At 42.2% G+C, this 16233-nt stretch overlaps 1 protein-coding gene across 2 annotated transcripts in view; it reads left to right on the forward strand.

Annotated features, from left to right (window-relative positions):
• The first annotated feature begins 757 nt into the window (after nucleotides 1-757).
• Nucleotides 758-16233, forward strand: part of LOC307037539 (verrucotoxin subunit beta-like) — a 29453-nt gene continuing 13977 nt past the window's right edge. For both annotated transcript variants that reach the window (XR_013807709.1, XM_079678514.1), the window contains exons 1-2: nucleotides 758-865; nucleotides 2557-4587. Coding sequence is in view for 1 of the 2 variants with exons in the window: in XM_079678514.1 (XP_079534640.1) it covers nucleotides 766-865; nucleotides 2557-4587 (2131 nt within the window). In the remaining variant the exon portion in view is untranslated. The remainder of the gene's footprint in view (nucleotides 866-2556; nucleotides 4588-16233) is intronic.

Raw genomic sequence — 16233 nt, forward strand, 5'->3', positions numbered from 1 at the left:
TACCTTTTGCTGTTTCTGATCAAAAGTTGTGTTCAATGGCATTCAAACGAGAAAAACGCTGCTGAAGGTTAAACCAATGTGTCTGTGTCACTTTGAAATGATTATTGATAATCCATCCTTCCATTTTTGTCAAAAACTGAGATTTCATATAAACTGCTATTAGAGCAGCTATCCCGTTGACAGTTCACGAACATCGGCACACTGATCAGAAGTTTTTTTTTAAATGGCACTTCATATGAAAAAGGTTCCCGACCCCTGCTCCTTAGCAACGATCATTACAGTCCTTGACAGCGGTCTGTTCTACTGGATTTACAACGTGTCACATGTTCTGAATCGACCAATCAGAACTTTATTTAGCCTCCGTATTGTTAATGGTTGAATGTGGGCCGTAAAAATGTTTTTGACTCTTAAGTGGGCCCTGATTTGAAAAACGTTGGGAACAGCTGGGCTAGAGCAAAAAAGTGTTGCAGCTTTTCAAATTGACGCACTGCGTAGTGTGCACACAGCACTACCTTGTAATGCAAGTGTTGGATGTCCCTCTCGTCAAACGGACTATAGCAGAGGTTTAGGTTTGCTAATGGCAGCACCTGAGCGCCAACGTAGTGCGCATGCGTCTTTGAGTGTGTTTGTAGACATTTTGTGTCTCTTTGTTGAGTAAAAAGGTCAAATTGATATCAAAATGTGAGCATGGTTGGACATGATATTACCAAATCATCAAAGTTAACTAACAAGCTGTTGTTGATTATTTTCAGTTCCTTCAAAGCGATGACCTCTAAGGGCAGCGGGACGATAGAGGTGGCGGCGCTCGGACGGCCTTTCAGCCTCGGGATGTTGTACGACTGCCGCAACGACTCACTCGTCCCTGGTGAGGAAAAATCATCACCTTTAAAAACATATTTTCTTTTTGCCAGGAACGAAACCCACAGATGAAAAGTTATAAATAAGTTATTTAAGATTTGTTGTTTGTTTATAGCATGGATTCGATTGTTTTGATTTTGGAAGAAGCAGGTTTGGACTAGCTTGTTCATGTGAGGCTCAAGTTTAGATTCTGGTCAAAGATAACACCCAGGTTTCTTGTGTATGGTTCAACATTGAGGGCCAGGGTGTTGATTTATGTCAGAGACAAAGTTACCAGGAACCCTAAGAAAGACCTCGGTTTTGTATGAATTTAAATTAAGGAAGTTAAGTGATATCCATAAAGGCAGTGATGGAGAGTACTAATATTACCTATCACATTTAGCCAAACTTTAAAGTAAATCTCCGTGTCGTCAGCGTAACAGTGGTGAGAGATAGAGTGAAACTGACTGAGCCAGTTGCCTAGAGGTAAAGCGTATAAAGAAAATGTTTTGGGGCCAAGGATTGATCCCTGTGGAACTCCACAGAGTAAAGCGGCAGATCAGGTCATTATTTGGGAACAATTCCAAATCCTTCTTAACTTTGACATAGGTTGCTCATATCAACTCAAATACCATGAGTCATGCTTGATTGGGATCTGAGGAATGCTTGTAATTAGAGTAGAGATTATTTTTATATAAAATCAGTGTGGTGTGGGGAAACAATTGAAGGTAGCTTTTATTCCAGGATATGAGCCAATATCTTAACAAACAAAGGAGGCCATTGACAAAAGATTGATCAAAAACATAGAAGAACTTGGCACCAAATCTCTTCAAATATTCAACTGAAAACCCATTAGGGCATGCACTAAAGGACAGCATTCAGATATGACATTTTGATATACATAATGTCCGCTTAGGTGCCCTGTTGGATGGCCTCCAGCTCTTGTTTGATTTCAGCATGGAGACCAGCACTCTAGTAGACGCCAGTTGGGACGTGAAGTGCCCATCTTGGCTTTAACTACCTGCAGGAAAGCCTTCTCATCAGGGTTCTTTTGGCCGGTGATGGATGCTGGAGAAAGTAGTGCTGTCATTATCCTTTGTTTGAGAGCAGCACTAGCCACACTTTACACAGTGACTGGTTGGTTGAATACTTTTAGTTTAACATGCCATGGCAATCACAACATGTTCTACAATGTGTAGGCTACTGACTGTTGTTAACTGTCACTGTAACCGCTGAACTGGAAGTTATTTGACTTTTATTGTTTGTTGGAATAAACTCAGGACGGCTAGACGAAGGTGCTCAGAATTCACAGAATTCAAAAACTCAAAATGAACATCTGTTTCCTATAACTAGAAATAACCCAAAAATAACCCTGTATCATAGTGCCTGGTCATATAACTGTTTGTATGGTTTGGCTCAACAACTGCGGTCTGTAACTCTCTGTCAGGTTCACAACAAGGATGCAGTGTAACAGTCGTGAAAATAGTCAAGTACATTAAACTGATTTGTGTATTTATGTCTTGGAAGCAAGACAAGCTTTCTTTATTATCATTAATGTTCTCAGGAATTGCATCACTGAACAACTCATTCTATATTTCAGTTCCTAACAACAGGAAAGCTACAATTACTGGAAGGACGATGCTTTGATTCCCCTCAAAGTTATAGTGTTTATTAACATTTACTTTGGTTCTAGATTGATCTTTGGTTCTTCTTTTGCAGGAATCACTTTGTGGGACTGTGATGACCTTAAAAATCATATTAGAGAAAGACAACACAAATATAATCATTTTGAAATAGTTGCTTCTGAATCAATTGAAGACAAATCTTCAGCCCTGAATGTTGAATCATCACTGAAGGCAAGTTTCTTGAGTGGACTGGTAGAGGTTGAAGGATCAGCCAAATACCTGAGCGATACTAAGAATTCCAAAAATCAGGCCAGAGTAACACTGAAGTACCAAGCTACCACAAAGTTCCAAGAACTGTCCATGAATCATCTTGGAGGAGAACATGTTAAGAAACATCAGTTTGTGTTTGATCAAGGAACAGCAACACATGTAGTCACAGGAATCCTTTATGGCGCTCAAGCCTTCTTTGTCTTTGACCGTGAGGTGTCTGTCAACGAGAACCATCAAGACATTCAGGGCAACTTGAAGGTGATGGTCAATAAAATCCCCTGCCTTTCAATAGATGGTGAAGGCTCGCTGAAAATGGAAGACGATGAAAGAAAAAACGTTAAGAAATTCTCCTGCAGATTCATTGGCGACTTTTTTGTTCAGAAACCTCCGACATCCTTTCAGGAGGCAGTAGAGGTGTACCAAAGTCTGCCAAAGCTGCTGGAGGGCGGGGAAAACGCAGTACCAGTGAAGGTCTGGCTGTTGCCTCTGACATGTTTAGATTCTACTGCCGCTAAACTTGTCCGTCAGATAAGTATAGGATTAGTTGAAGAATGTCAGAATGTCCTGGAGGACCTCAGTGACCTGGCGATGAGGTTCAACGATGCACTGAGAACCCAAACCACACAGCAGTTTCCACAGATTGGAAAAAAACTCAAAACCTTTAAAAAGATGTGCTCTGTGTTCAAACTGGAATTCCAACGAACCCTGGCAAAGAAACTTCCATCAATCCGAGGAGGAGGAGAAGAAGAAGCTGTGCTCGCAGAGGAACTGAGGAAGATATGTTCTTCTCCTTTCAACAGCAAGGACCTGAACGAGTGGATGGACTGTAAGGAGAGAGAAATATACACCGTGATGTCTCTGACCGACATGATGACAAACACCAAGATCATCTCATCTCAAACAGACCTGTACAAAGAAAGCTTCAAAGCAGAGCATGCTGTGTGTTTTGTCTTCACCTCGCTGGGAAGTGATGAACCGTACCTCTCTACTTTATCAAACTACCTTAAACAAACACCCAAACCAGACGACGCTCAAGATCCACACCCTCCAGATCAATGGTACAACTCAAGAGAAGAAGGGGAAGCAATGCGGCATAAAGCAAAGCTCTTCAGTGATTTAGCAGAAACCAACAAGGAGAACAAGAACATCACATTTCTGACAGTGGGTTTAACAAAGGAGACACAGAAAGGAGCCAGCATCTACCTTTATACAGACGGCCTTTCTGTCAATGAGAACTTTGAGCCGCCTTCAAAGCCTGCAACAGTAACAGGAAGTGATATATACCACAGCAGTGTGACGCTGAACATTTCTCCACCCAGATTTGGAGCAGAGGACATCACCTCCTACTCTGTTGAGTACTATGTCAGTGGAGAGGACAGCTGGAACCAAAAGACAGCATCCAGAGCTGGAGAAGTCACAGTGAGCGGCCTGAGTCCTAACACAGAGTACATGTTCAGATGCAGGGCAGAGACACCAGTTGGTGTCGGGCCAGCCAATGAAGTCAGAGGATCCATTCAAACCTTACCCTGCAGCCCTCCTGGAAAACCCAACGTTGAATCTTACTCACGTGAGATATCAGTCAGCTGGGAGAAACCTGCTGAGCTCGGACAAGATGTCCACGTTTTGAGCTACATCGTGGAGTACGCCAAACCAGACCACCAGGTGAAAGAGGAAGATCTCCACTGGGAGCAAATGAAGGCGGGAGCTGAGAAGGCGATCATTTCAGGACTTCAGCCAGAGACAGAATACGCTGTCAGGGTCAGGTGTGATTGTGGAGCAGCTGGAAGAAGCAAAGAAGGCATCGCTGTTAATGTCAGGACAGCAAAACCTTCACATCTCACAGGATTCCTGAAAGGTAAAAGCAAAAGGATCAATTCTGAATCTCCCTCAGTTTACAAACTGCTTCTGACAGAAGTAGGCCTGCTGTGTGTGTGTGTGTGTGTGTGTGTGTGTGTGTGTGTGTGTGTGTGTGTGTGTGTGTGTGTGTGTGTGTGTGTGTGTGTGTGTGTGTGTGTGTGTGTGTGTGTGTGTGTGTGTGTGTGTGTGTGTGAGGCTCTGCAGTGTGTGTGTGTGTGTGTGTGTGTGTGTGTGTGTGTGTGTGTGTGTGTGTGTGTGTGTGTGTGTGTGTGTGTGTGAGGCCCTGCAGTGTGTGTGTGTGTGTGTGTGTGTGTGTGTGTGTGTGTGAGGCCCTGCTGTGTGTGTGTGTGTGTGTGTGTGTGTGTGTGTGTGTGTGTGTGAGGCCCTGCAGTGTGTGTGTGTGTGTGTGTGTGTGTGTGTGTATGTGAGGCCCTGCAGTGTGTGTGTGTGTGTGTGTGTGTGTGTGTATGTGTGTGTGTGTGTGTGAGGCCCGGCAGTGAGTGTGAGGCCCTGCAGTGTGTGTGTGTGTGTGTGTGTGTGTGTGTGTGTATGTGTGTGTGTGTGTGTGAGGCCCGGCAGTGAGTGTGAGGCCCTGCAGTGTGTGCGTGTGTGTGTGTGTGTGTGTGTGTGTGTGTGTGTGTGTGTGTGTGTGTGTGTGTGTGTGTGTGTGTGTGTGTGTGACTGTCTGTTTTCTGCAGCTGCACTGCCCCCATGTGTCCGAACCCATTACTGCAGCCTCTCAATGCTCACACTACATATGCTTTATAGCTATGAGATGTAACATCACGGTTTTAAAATGTCTAAAAACGGTTGTTCAATCAGAAAAACACATGGAAACCACCACAAAAAATGCAAAACAAACAAAAAAAAGATTTAAAAAACCTATGGATTAACTTCAGCAGCGTTTTTATCGTTCTAATGCCATTGAAGACCACTTTTGACCAGACTACGACACAGGTGAGCCATGTTAGCGTTTTTAGCTACCTAGCGCCACATGTTTTGATGTATGTTTTTGTTTATAACGTCGCAAGTTCGTATCATTGAGTGATAATGTCGATTCTGTGTCTCTTCACGATGTGAAACGATGTGTTGAATGTGCAGAACAGATAAATAATAAGGTTTTGTGAGTGAATTTCGGTGCAGTAATCTGTTAGCATTTTTCGCTTGTTGCTAATTCAGAGGCTCAGCGTTAGCATTGTGGGGTTTTTTTTGAAAGAAAAAAGATCAGTTAGATGAGTTTCTTCCCGTTATATGGATATAAAACATTCATAGTTTATTAAATGAACATGCCCTCAGACACTGTTTCCTGCAAGATGTTGCAGGAGGCCCCCGGTACCGGGGTCTCTCGGGCTTAACAGGTTAAGGGGAAACTTAACTGCGCTCTATGAGCTCTGACAGCAAGGCATGATGGGTAATCTGTGACATTTTGCTCTCGAAAATGTGAGAAGGGTCTAGCTCATGGATGTTTAATAGGAACTGGATACAGCGTGGGAGGCGGGGTGTCGTTCTTTCCTATGAGAGCTGCTCATTGGCTCATGAGGACACAATGGCCTGATATTTTTGAGAGCAAAATGTCACAGATTACCCATCATGCCTGGCTGTCAGAGCAGAAGTGCCCGTATCAATAGTGGGTGTTTCTCAATCTCGAGTACGCTTGCTTGGTAGCACATGTCTTCCGAGTCACTTGCTACAGAAGCGAGGCAAGAATACTTCCTAGCCTCGGAAAACGAAGAGTGGAACAGGCTAGCAAGTGTGCAGGTGTGCATCATATGAGAGGCCCCGCCTTACATTTTCCGCCACAGATTTGGGGAAATCGGTCCGTGCACAAAGCATTGTGGGGATTTTAAGACCACGGAGTCTACACATGTGCAGCCTCGAAATTGCTCCAAACGAAGTACGCCGGGTTCGTTAGAATTCCAATTATGCTGGACATTGGAACAGTACTTCGGCAGCACTCGATGACGTAGTATGCTTGAAATAGTGGCTCTGGAGCAGCTTCACTCGAGATTGATAAACACCCAGTATGTTCCTGCAATGCCGGAGGCTGCAGTTTCAGGTCCACGTTCCTAGGACCCTAGTTGTTCGTGACACTGCCACCTAGTGAATAGGAGACATGAAGATGAACGACAATCAGAGTGTGAGTAATGTGAAGTTATTTTGCTAACATCATTTGTTATTAAAAAACAAAAACATAATAACAACAAATAACTAAATAAACAAATACATAAAAGAGGTAAATGGTGATCAACAAAAGATAAAATAACAAACCAAATAAATAAATAAAACGTAAACACCCAGTTATGATTAAACCATTTCATCCCTGTATCTTCCAAAAATCATGTCCTTCCTTTTTTTAACCAATTGTACGTTAGGACATCCCCTGAGCTCCTCATTCAAACTGTTCCAGAGCTTCACCCCACAAACAGAAATACAAAAACCTTGCTTGGTTGTGCGCACCCTAACATTAGGGAATTCAAATAATCCCCTTAAATTATAATTCCCATGTCTTTTATTGAAATGTATTTGATTGTTACTCCAGAGGGGTCTGGGAGAGCGGGAAGAGGGAGGGAGGATGGGGACGGACAGGGTGAGGGGTTCACTTCCACCCTCAATTCCAGCAATAGAAAGTTGGACAAAAAATAAAACTAAATCATCCTAAAAATATTTTCATACATTTTTAGATCGTTAATAATAAGCATTACAATGTCTATGAGACTCGCTGTGTAGTAGACTAGTAGATACAAAACAACTAGAATAGAATAGAGTCAGATTTATTTAATATGCAGGGTGATTAACCTGTTGAACCCCATCGACAAACTCTGGGGAAGAGCCGGGACGCCAATGCGGAAGTGCCTCAAACTGCAGTTCATCTAGTGGCCAGTAGGAGCAGTCTGCAGAAGGGAGCAATTTCCATAGACCCCAATGTTAAAATGCCCAACTTTACAGCAGAAATAAACATGTTTACATCGTGGTTCAAAAAACCAAATTCTCTGTATAGTTAGATCCCCCCTTCATGAATATGGATTTGGGGGGTGATTCTTTTCTCAAGTCATCTGTTTAATTAATATTAAGCCTTAAAGCTTTTGCATAAATTAGGGCGTGGTCACTTTGATGGACATGTACATGCCTCACTGTCAGCTAACAGCAACTTGTCCACTCTGCTAGGCTACAACCATAGAGGCTACAACGTTAGTTAGTTGTAGTTACTGTACTTGACCCTTTAGCTTTAGCCGTGTTCGTGGTGATTGTGCCTTTTAGGGAATATTGTTACAAATACCAGACAATTAAAATGTTGTGCTGTGCGCTTGAATGTACTAACAGAACTCCCAAGAAGTCTAAAATGATCATATTATACATGTCCCGTTCGCAGGTGTTTGTGTGCTTGGTAGCTTAGCTTGTTACTTATTAGCCAGCTAAGGACGTAACCCTTTATACTATATACATTTTAGTTTATGATTCAGCCTTGGATAAGACTTTTATAGTCTATGGCTATGACGCCCATAATGCTAAACGGGAGCAAATGTTAATAGGGGACCCAATTATCCCAGTGGTGGCCGCCGGAGCTAACGGAGCCGCAGGGGGCTAGCTCCAGCCGGCGTCCCGGAGCTAGCCCACTGCGGCTCCGTTAGGTCCGGGGGCCAGGCGGTGGAGTCCGTCTTTTCTTAACGTGTGAATGACAAGCATTAAGAATAACAACATATAGCTAATTCTCTTGCAGATTGTCTCATTTGATTATGACTGTAACGTTTATATAGGGGAACTACACTGTTAGCAGTAACTTGGTATGCATGTATTTCATGTTAGCTTAGCTTCTTAGCCTGAGCTAGCTCTGTTTACTTCCAGTTCGGAGGCAGCAGGTCCCGCCTCGGCTCCGCCTCTTTGCCCTTATTTGGAGCAGGCGGGATTAGACTGTGACGTCGCTGTCAAGCCGTTAGTGGCCGACAGTCTATGGTTGAACCCCATCCCCCCGCCCCCGGGCGTAAAAACGCGTCATCTGCAGGAAACAGTGTCTGAGGGCTTCTTAATATTTAATCAACTATGAATGTTTTATATCCATGTAACGGGAAGAAACTTAGCTAACTGATAACATTTTTTTTTTTTTAAACCACAAAGCTAGCGCTTAGCCCAGGCATCCTCAAAGTCCGGACTCCGGTCCGGATCCGGACCGAACCACAACTGACTCTGAACTCTGAGCAAATTATACTTTTCATATGTGTTATCTGCGAGACATCGCCACAACGCAACGAGTCAAAAATGTTCCGCTATGTCCACTACAAACAGCGCTCTGCATGTTCGACTGTTCCACTGTCTGTGAACGCATTGGTCCAATCACATTCAGCATCCAGTCAGCGTTTTTTTCCCCCACCAACAGTCTGCTCATCAGAGGCACAGTAGGGCGGGTCTTCGTGGAATGCGGGTGGGAAAAATGCGTGTTTAAAAAAAAAAGTCAGAGCGAGAGTTAACAGCTCATCTAGTTGCATCTGTACTGTAGCTAGTACCCTAGTTTCACCTACAGGGGTGGCATGGGGGGGCAACTGCTACCCTCAAAATAGGCCTTGCCACCCCAGTTGGCAGCTTTGTTTTGAAAGAAAAGTTGTGGCTCATCAGACATTTATGAGAGAAAGTCTCTAATGTCCGAGTGCAAGTGAATGCTGTGTGAAAATAGCTTGTAACCCTCCCCCGGACCTGATGCAAGCTTTGAGATATGATTGGCGGCGATTTCATTTGAATGGTACGGCGCAAAACGAGAAGCATTCGGACCCAAGTACTGAAGGAATGAGGTGCGGTCTACAATGACAGAGAAGAGACTGTCAGTGTGGCTGTACTCTGCATTGAATCAAAACGCACTAAAGCTTAGGATCTTAATACTTTTGTGAGGCGTTTTGCTGAACAACATGGTAATCGCGGCATTCAGCTGTAATAGACATGTCAACTTGATGCTCTGCTCACGGATGAGCATACAAAACTGTTAAGATGAGGACCTTCTGTGTGTACATTTTATTTTTTTTTGTGGGGTCTGCCCCCAAAAAACTGTTTTAAGTCCTGAGAAAGTAAAATAAGACGGTGTGTAAAACTACACTTCCCACAGAAAGTAACCACTTTGATTGAACTAGGCCAGTAGGTAAAGACTTTCCACTGGATAACAACTGAAGTATAAAAGAATGCATGACTGAAGTGATGGAGACCATGTGTGAAGGCAAACAAAAAGAGGAAATAACAGGTCAAGCAAATCCCCCTCTCAGATTCCACAGCAACCAGAAGAACATAAATACTGGCTGGTGATTTGATTAATCAGCTTTGTGATGGGCTACAAAATGCAAAGTGCATTTCCTTAGCTGTGGATGAGTCCACTGACACCACTGACAATGCTCAGTTGCTGGTGTTTGTGAGTTTTTATGATGAGGCAAAGGGGGGGTTTGTTGAAGATGTTGGGCCTGACGAACCTCAGTGGACACACAAGGGGGCAAGACATTTATAAAGCAATAATGGGAATGCTGAATGAAAGAGGGTGCGGCTGCCTTTATTCATAACTGTGCAGCTCTTACACTGTGACCCTGAGGGATCAAGCACAGACACAATAACAATGAAAACTGCTGCATACAGATTATTTTTGTTTTTGCAACCTCGTGTTAAAAATCTTGTTGTAATTGTTTAAAAGTTTGAATGACCGTAATAAACGGACCTTTGTCTTATTGAAAAAAAAATGTTGGACCTTTAAGATTTGCATTTGAGTACCCCTGGCTTAGCCTCTAAATTAGCCACGAGCGAAAAAATGATAAAGCATTACTGCACAGAAACTCACTCATAACACCCTTATTACTTATATACACGTCCAACCCATCGATTAGCATTGTGAGAAGACACATAATCGATCGGTACCTACATTATCACTCCATGATAAGAACTCGCGACTTTATAAACAAAAACAGACATCAAAACATGTGGCGCTAGGTAGTGTTGGAACAAACACCATAGTGGTGGCTTAAAGCCCACCTCTGCTCCGCGCCGTTCGTGGGATGAGCCTGGTCACATTAAATAAGAGAAGTTCAAAACACCGGCATAAAAGTTATAAGAATAATCTGATTTTAATGGTAAAAAACACAATATGAAATACAGAGTGCCCTGTAACAGCGCACTCCGGGCCCCCCGCCCTACTGCCATGCGATACAGATATCGGGACCAGCCAGTCAGAAACAGGAAGCATCGTGCATGAATGAACATCAGTATACATAGACATATTTTGGGGGCAGAGTTGCTCTTTCCCCCCCCAAATCTCCAATTGGTCGATTTCACTCCTAAGCGAGTCAGAGAGTCCGTGGGGAGGAGTTATGTCAGCTGCTCACTCCCCTAGGTGTTCTCACTGGTTGGATTCACTTCTGGTCGGGTCCAATACAGCGAATCAGAGTTCTGGGAAAAAGTATGTTTCTTCCGAACAGAGCGTGAGAGCTTGGAAGTAAACAAGAACAGAGTCAATCTTTATCTCTGCACCTGTGTTCACTCCTTTACTTTCCCAAGGAATATTTCACACAAACTATTCTTTCCTCAAACAATCAAACATTGTACACAGATATATTCGTGCCTGAGATTATATTGGCCCCAGAAAGAACCTTGAAAAGAATGTGTGTGTGTGCTTGCATCTGGGTCAGTGAGTGTAAGTGAGAAGGTTATATATATAGGATTACTTGAAAACCGTCCCCAATAATACATGTTTACTTCAATACAGTTTAGAACAATATCTGTTAACTTTAGTAGCTAAAATGGCAAAATGGCTTACCTTTGTCTGGTCAAAAGTGGTCTTCAATGGCATTAAAACGATAAAAACGCTGCTGAAGTTAATCCAATGTGTCTGTGTCACTTTGAAATGATTTATGATAATCCATCAGCAATAAACCGACTGTTCCGTTTTCAGATGTCAGAGCGAGAGATAGGTTCACTCTGAGAGAGAGAGAGAGAGCTAGAGAGAGAGAGCTAGAGAGAGAGAGAGACAGAGGGAGAGAGAGACAGAGAGAGAGAGAGAGCTAGAGAGAGAGAGAGAGAGAGAGAGAGAGAGAGCACACCTTTATCTATTTAATCAACACGTTCTCACTCCCAACCCGTCACATGTCACGTCAGGGCCTCTCCCCGTCTCTCTATTACGCACAGGTGCCGTGCAGTTTTCAACGGGCAGGGCGTCCCATAGACCTTCATAGACCTCCCATAGCGTTGATAATAGACGCCATGAGAACGCTCCCCGACGGTCGGTTGTTCTTGTCAATATTAATATAATAATGATTTATTTTTTAATAGTCACACTCGATTTCGCCGATTTTCTTGTTGCCCCAGCTGGTTGACACCTCTTTTACGTTAATGTATTAAATAGATGTTAATCCATGTGTGAGGATGTGGAATTAACGGACGTGTCGTTGTCCGTTACAAACCCTTCAACTACAACCCTAATTATATTAAAAAACATTTTAGAAGGCCTCACAAAATACTTTAATGTAAATTTAAATGTGAAGGGATGTGTGTAATGTGGTGATTGACATTATTCACCGCAAGGACATTTTAGTTAACCGGATGTGAAGCTGACCGTTGAGCGGCCCAGACCAAGCAAGGAGGCAGAGGCAGAGCGTCCAAAATACAACCCGGTGTGGGCATTTATTACATCATGAACACATGACACACAGCCTCAATCCTGCTGTTTCTCCCTGAACACAGCCTGCAGCCACCACAAGGATCTCACACACACTACCTAACAGGAAACACAGAACACAGGTGAGGGGGGAGGAGACAACACAGGGCACCAGGTGAACATAATCAGGAGCCAGACAAAATGCGAGGGGGAACACTTTTCAAAATAAAACACATGTGCAATATACAAAGCCCGAAGCTGTCAGTCCGGACTTCCTGTTGATGTGAAATCCCCAAACATTTTTTTAAAATAAAACAATACTTTATTCCTAGTGTGCTTGCTTTTCTCTTTGGAGGTCATCACATAACAGCATTGTAATATCAATCAATCAATCAATCATTGTTTATTTATATAGCCCAATATCACAAATGTTACATTTGTCTCAGTGGACTTCACAGTTTGTACAGAATATCAGTATGACAATACGACACCCTCTGTCCTTAGACCCTCACATCGTACAAAGAAAAACTTCCAGAGAAAAAACCCACAGTAATACACGGTTCGGCTGCATTAAATATTACATATCGGCCGTAGTTCTTTATTTATAGAGCCCTGATGAGAAGACAAACAGGAAGAACTGCCGCCAAAACTGAATATGTGACGTGGATCATAAATTAAACAAAATCTTCAATTTATCTTCACAATATAAGTGTCCTAGCAGTATCAATACTAATTCGGCTGACTCTTATATTTGATCCAATCAGTATATTGGTATATTTACACCATAACGGTGCACAGCTGATAGAAAGGGACACCTGGTGGTTAAAGCACGTTATTGAAATGTATTATTTTTATTATTAGATATTAATTGGAGACACAGACAGACAAACTGATAAGGCTTTATTTAAACATTAAAGAATACTTTAGGTTAAGGTCTTATTTTGAATAAAAAAAAAGCTTTGGGGGTATAAATATTAAGCCTGACAAAGTACTAATATATTGCTTTCCTGCAATGTTAACTACTGTATGTTGTAGCACTTATTTTAACTGATATTATACATATGTATTATACTGTTATAAGATGTATGTAGATAGAATAAGAAATGTGCAGAATATGACAGTTTAATGGTGGAGGTATACACACATATTGATAGATGTCTTGTAATGCACTGTTGAGCAGAAGTGCCCGTATCAATAGTATGTTCCTGCAATGCCGGAGGCTGCAGTTTCAGGACCACATTCCTAGGACCTAGTTTTCCGTGACACTGCCACCTAGCGAATGGGAGACATGAACGACAATCAGTGTGAATAATGTGAAGTTCTTTTGCTAACATCCAAAATACATTTGTTATTAAAAAACAAAAACATAATAACAACAAATAACTAAATAAACAAATACATAAAAGAGGTAAATGGTAATCAAGAAAAGATAAAATAACGCATCATTTGCAGGAAACAGTGTCTGAGGGCTTCTTAATATTTAATCAACTATGAATGTTTTATATCCATGTAACGGGAAGAAACTCAGCTAACTGATCGATTTTTGATTTTATTTTTTAAACCACAAAGCTAGCGCTGAGCCTCTAAATTAGCCACGATCGAAAAAATGCTAAAGCATTACTGCACAGACATTCACTCATAACACCCTTATTACTTATCTATTTACAGAACCAACCCATCGATTAGCATCGTGAGAAGACACAGAATCGATAGGTACCTACATTATCACTCCATGATAAGAGCTCGCGACTTTATAAACAACAACAGACATCAACACGTGTGGCGCTAGGTAGCTAAAATGGAAACATGGCTTACCTTGGTTGTTGTCTGGTCTAAACTGGTCTTTGATGGCATTAAAACGATAAAAACGCTGCTGAAGTTAATCCATAGGTTAATCCAATGTGTCTGTGTCCCCTTGAAATGATTTATGATAATCCATAAGCAATAAACCTGCTTTTCCGTTTCCAGATGTCAGAGCGAAAGATAGATTCACTCTGAGAGAGAGAGCTAGAGAGAGAGCTAGATAGAGAGAGAGAGAGAGAGAGAGAGAGAGAGAGAGAGAGAGAGAGAGAGAGAGAGAGAGCTAGAGAGAGAGAGATTGACAGAGAGCTAGAGAGAGAGAGAGAGAGAGAGAGCTAGAGAGAGAGAGAGAGCTAGAGAGAGAGAGAGAGAGAGAGAGAGAGAGAGAGAGAGAGAGAGAGAGAGATAGCTGGAGAGAGAGAGAGAGACAGGGAGAGAGAGAAAGAGAGCTAGAGAGAGAGAGAGAGAGAGAGCACAACTTTATCTATTTACACGACCAACCCATCGATTAGCATTGTGAGAAGACACAGAATCGATCGGTACCTACATTATCACTCCATGATAAGAGCTCGCGACTTTATAATAATAATCAAAGTGTTTTTATTGATTTTTGTATACAAACACACATCCAGTACAACACAAAATAACAAGACTCAAAATACACATCAGATACTCACCTAAATACAGGTCTAAACTAAAGGAACAATAACAAGACAGGCATTCTTAGGTTAAAATGCATAAATAAACAACAATGTCCGACAGAAGAAAATAAAAAAAATAAAAAAAATTAAAATTAATTTAAAAAAAAAATAAAAAAAAAAAATAAAAAAATAATAATAATAAAGGAGGGGTGAGGGGGTGGGGGGGGGTGCTGCCAGTTATGTTGAAGCAGATGAAAGCTCCCGTTCAAGATGGGCGATAAAAGGCTGCCAGACCTTATAAAACTTCTTAGTGTTGCCCTGCAATGTAAATCTAAGGTGCTCCAATTTAAGATGTGTCATTACCTCCTCTATCCATCGTTTATGAGATGGTGGTGTTGTCTTTATCCAGTTAAATAAAATCAACCTCCTGGCCAACAATAACGAGAATGCCATTGCTTTCTTCTGAGCAGTTGTTAGTCCTGCTTCCTCTGGTGCCACACCAAAGATGGCTGTCAGAGGGCCAGGCTCTATATTTTTATTATAAATAGATGAGAAGGCTGTAAAGATTTTGGTCCAAAAATCTTTCAGCCTGGGACAAGACCAGAACATGTGGCATAAATTAGCTGGCACCTGTTTACATCTAGGGCAAGTCGGATCAGTCCCCTGGTAGATTCTTGCCAGTTTGTCCCTTGAGAAATGAAGTCTGTGTAACACTTTAAACTGTATTAATCCATGTCTAACACATATGGAAGAAGAATGTATTAGATCCACTGCCCTACCCCAGTCCACCTCTGATATGTCCAACTCCAATTCCTCCTCCCATTTCCTTTTTATGAGATCAAGGGATGGGGAAGCCACCCTCTGGATATTGACATAAATCCTGGAAACCACCCCTTTAAAGGTCGGGTTCGTATCCAATAGCTCATCAATCCATCCACTCTGTGGGAGAACGAGGGATGAAGAGAATGTTTTTTTAACAAATTCTCGAACCTGAAAAAATCTGAGGTAATTAGTCTTTGAGGAAATGCCATACTCCTTCTCCAGTTGAGCAGCCGACATAAATATCCCATCTTTAAAAAGATTTCTAACACATTCCACCCCAGCTCTATGCCATTCTCTAAACGCTGCTCCCCCAAGGGCCGGGGTAAACAAATGATTGCCATAAACGGGAGCAGATAGGAGGGCGTTTCTGTTTTTAAAATGTGTTCTGAACTGGATCCATATCTTAATAGAATCATGTACAACAGGGTTATTAGTGTAAAGGTGTTTGCTTAAAGGCAGAGGAGCACAGACCAGGGAGCGCAGGGACACTGGGCTAGATGCATATCTTTCCATATGTACCCACACTGGGGTTTCATCATCGTCTAGCTGCGAGACCCAAAACAACAACTTATGTATATTGGCGGCCCAATAATAGTGCATATAATTTGGTAGAGCCAGGCCTCCCTCTTTCCTCTGTCTCTCAAGGAACTCTCTTCTTATCCGGGGGACCGTTTTATTCCAGATGAAGGTGGATGTACATTTATTCAGTTCCTTAAAAAATGATTTAGGAATGAAAGCCGGAATCGTCTGAAACAAATAAAGGAACCGT

This window comes from Notothenia rossii (assembly GCF_949606895.1).
Source record: "Notothenia rossii genome assembly, chromosome: 4".
Taxonomy (NCBI): domain Eukaryota; kingdom Metazoa; phylum Chordata; class Actinopteri; order Perciformes; family Nototheniidae; genus Notothenia; species Notothenia rossii.